Source organism: Cebus imitator, unplaced genomic scaffold, assembly GCF_001604975.1.
Source record: "Cebus imitator isolate Cc_AM_T3 unplaced genomic scaffold, Cebus_imitator-1.0 Scaffold365, whole genome shotgun sequence".
Lineage (NCBI taxonomy): Eukaryota > Metazoa > Chordata > Mammalia > Primates > Cebidae > Cebus > Cebus imitator.
The window spans coordinates 1,492,495-1,495,684 of record NW_016107680.1 but is presented as its reverse complement, the minus strand read 5'-3'; the positions used below and the strand labels follow the sequence as shown (position 1 = coordinate 1,495,684).

General features: G+C 38.9%; 1 protein-coding gene across 2 annotated transcripts in view; it reads left to right on the top strand.

Annotated features, from left to right (window-relative positions):
• The window catches only part of PDLIM3 (PDZ and LIM domain 3), a 38,844-nt gene that overhangs the window by 10,700 nt on the left and 24,954 nt on the right, over window positions 1–3,190 (top strand). For both annotated transcript variants that reach the window (XM_017506934.2, XM_017506933.2), the window contains exons 2-3: window positions 1,013–1,164; window positions 1,879–1,963. In XM_017506934.2, the coding sequence (XP_017362423.1) occupies window positions 1,013–1,164; window positions 1,879–1,963 (237 nt within the window). The remainder of the gene's footprint in view (window positions 1–1,012; window positions 1,165–1,878; window positions 1,964–3,190) is intronic.

Below are 3,190 nucleotides of genomic sequence, written 5' to 3'. Positions count from 1 at the left end.
CTGTTTGTTTCATCTGTCCTTCATTCATGGAGAAGAGACCATGAGTGAACAAAAACTTCCTTGGTGTCCATGGTTTCCAGGAGTTCTACACACTCATGATAATTCAAACTGGATCTTTAGCAATTCATTAATAATTTTACCTTAATTCTTCATAACACATAGAATGGGGGCCCCGTCTTTCTCCATGCCCTGCTCCATGCAGGGGAGCCTGTGCTCATGTCTTGTCTTTGCTTGAAGACACCTGTCTTTCCTTAGATTTTAAGTTTATTGTCCTGTGACTTCAGGTCTCTGAAGGGTTCAGGAGAAGTTATAATTTTGCATATTATCTGGCCTCTTGTTAGTCTCTACAGATTTCTAAACAAAGTGCAGTAGACTGGGTGGCTTATAAATAACAAATTTATTTCTCACACTTTCGGAGACTGGAATTCCAAGGTCAGGATACCAGCAGGGTTGGGTTCTGGTGAGGAACCTCTTCTGGGTTGCAGACAGCTCACTTATTGCTTCTTCCTTACTGGAGGAAAGAGAATTGAGAGCTCTCTCTGAGGCCTTTTTAAATAAGGGCACTAATCCCTTTCACCAGGGCTCCTCACTTCTGACCTCATTACTTCCCAAAAGTCCCTCCTTCAAATACCATCACATTATGGTTAGGATTTCAACATTTGAATTTTGGGGGCACATAAACAGTCAGTCCATTGCATGCCTCTTAAGAGAATTTTAAAGATGATAAATAATCGGGATTGCTGTATTTGGATTGAAAGTTTATATATTTGGATTGAAAGAGAGTAACAGATACAATGATATGAAATGTGGTTAGTAAGAAACAAAATTATTCAACGTGATGAGAAAATAGACCTAACTCAATTGACCAACTAAGAGTTATCTTAAGTAGATTTGCAGTTTTTTTGCCCAGTGAAACCTTAAAAATGTTTCCAGGCTCAAATACAAATGTCAGATACAAAACTCAAGAGATTGCAGGATGTTGGTTTTTAAATAGTGCCATGATTTCTTCCAGATTACACCAGGAAGCAAGGCGGCAGCTGCCAACCTGTGTCCTGGAGATGTCATCCTGGCTATTGACGGCTTTGGGACAGAGTCCATGACCCATGCTGATGCACAGGACAGGATTAAAGCAGCAGCTCACCAGCTGTGTCTCAAAATTGACAGGTGCTCCTTAATTAATGGTGCTTACATCTGATCTGTTTTGCAGGAGAACCTGAACCAGAACTATAATTAGCTTCATCCTCCCAGCAAGGAGTGCCATAGACCTAGTATTTTGGCTGGCTTTTTTATATATCAGCTACTTAATTCTTTACCAAAGTCAGTCAGTCTAGAAGTTGTTGACAAATCATTTCTAAAAAGGATTCTCTGGAATGTTAGAATAAGAAGAGCAGCCTCTAGAATTGTTTCCAGTAATCACCCAGTTAATTAACTGTGAAAATAGAACTACTGGCCACATAAACACTGAACAGCACCACTAGGTGCTCCTGGAGGTCAGGAGTTCAAGACCAGCCTGGCCACTGGTGAAACCCCAACTCTACTAAAAATACAAAAATTAGCCGGGCATAGTGGTGCACGCCTGTAATCCCAGCTACTCGAGAAGCTGAGAAAAGAGAATCGCTTGAACCCGGGAGGAGGAGGTGGCAGTGAGCCGAGACTGCGCCACTGCGCTCCAGCCTGGGCGACAGAGGGAGACTCCATCTCAAAAAAAATAAATAAATAAGATTAATTATATGGAAAAGTAATAAAGGAAAAAAATTTGTTTTTGCATAAGTTAGTGAGGGTTGCTAGTATTTTCACAAACATGGTAGAAAATTAAAGTATACTAAAACTGAAAGTACCCTTAGAATTTGAAGTTTACAAATTTTATTTTATTTTCAGGGCAGAAACTCGCTTATGGTCTCCACAAGTATCTGAAGAAGGGAAAGCCCATCCTTTCAAAATCAACTTAGAATCAGAACCACAGGTATGAATTTTAGAGCAACTGATATGCACTGTATTTCCTTTTAAGTAATGGGGATGCCTTCCAAGGAAAGGAAGAGACAAATAGATTGAAACAAGCCACTTGATGAAGCCATTGTGTCATTCCTCTCTGAGTCTAATTTATCCATGTTTTCTTACATCAAGAAAAAGAAGGGTTCCTATGTGAACATCTTGTTGAAAGACAAAATGTGCTCCCATCGGAAAGAATTTGGCTAAATCTACAGAGTCCACTTATTATTTTTTCACTTCTTGTGATGGACTTCTGTCAAATGACCACGAGATAAGCTAAGGAGTTTAAGTTGTTAAAACAAAGCAAGGCAAAAATAAGGTCGATCACTTCAAACAGGTGTCTCCAATCTAATAGTTATTGTGAATGTCCATCCTTGGAGGTCTTCACCCAGATCTCATTTTACATACTTCTTTAATTCTCCTTTCTGAGATTCTATAATTAAATTTACTCTAAGAAAAAAGTGTTGCCTAATGTGATCATGGTCATGGTGATATTCTGCTAGCACAGCTGAATTATAAAAGATAAAAGATTTTCCCAGGAGGCAACTGTAATAAACTAAATTAATCTAATTATCTGATGCTTATCTATGTCTACTTTCAAAAGGTCTAAAAAACCTGAAATTAAACAAATCTTGATTGTGATGTACTGAGAAATCTAAGTATTTTATGACTTCTACATAGAAGCTCTAAACATTTAGAGATACAGATATATAAATTTACTACCCCTTTTGACACACATGTTCCTACTAAACTGATTAGATATTCCCAGCATGTAGTTTTTCTATATAACTAAGGGAACTGAAAACATATTTGTAATTTACGTTTGGCAGTATTTCCCCTTTCAAGAAAACTCCTGAATTTGCCCTTCAAATTTTCCACTTGTCTCCATAAGCCTCAGATTTCTTTTGTGGAAAAAAAAAAAAGATGCTGAATAACATCAGTACATTTATCTCCTAGGGTTTTTCAAAGATTAGAATAAAATAATACAAGCAAAGAACTTGGCACATTGAGTTGTTCATAGAAATACTCAAATAAGGGGTGGATCCAAGATGGCCGTTTAGGAACAGCTCAGGATTGCAGCTCCCAGTGAAAGCGCAGAGGGTGAGTGGACGCCGTGTTTTTATTGCCCACAGACTAGGAAATTCCCGGGCAGAGGTGCTCCACGGTCACCAGCACGGCTGCTTTGCCCCGCGCGGCTGCT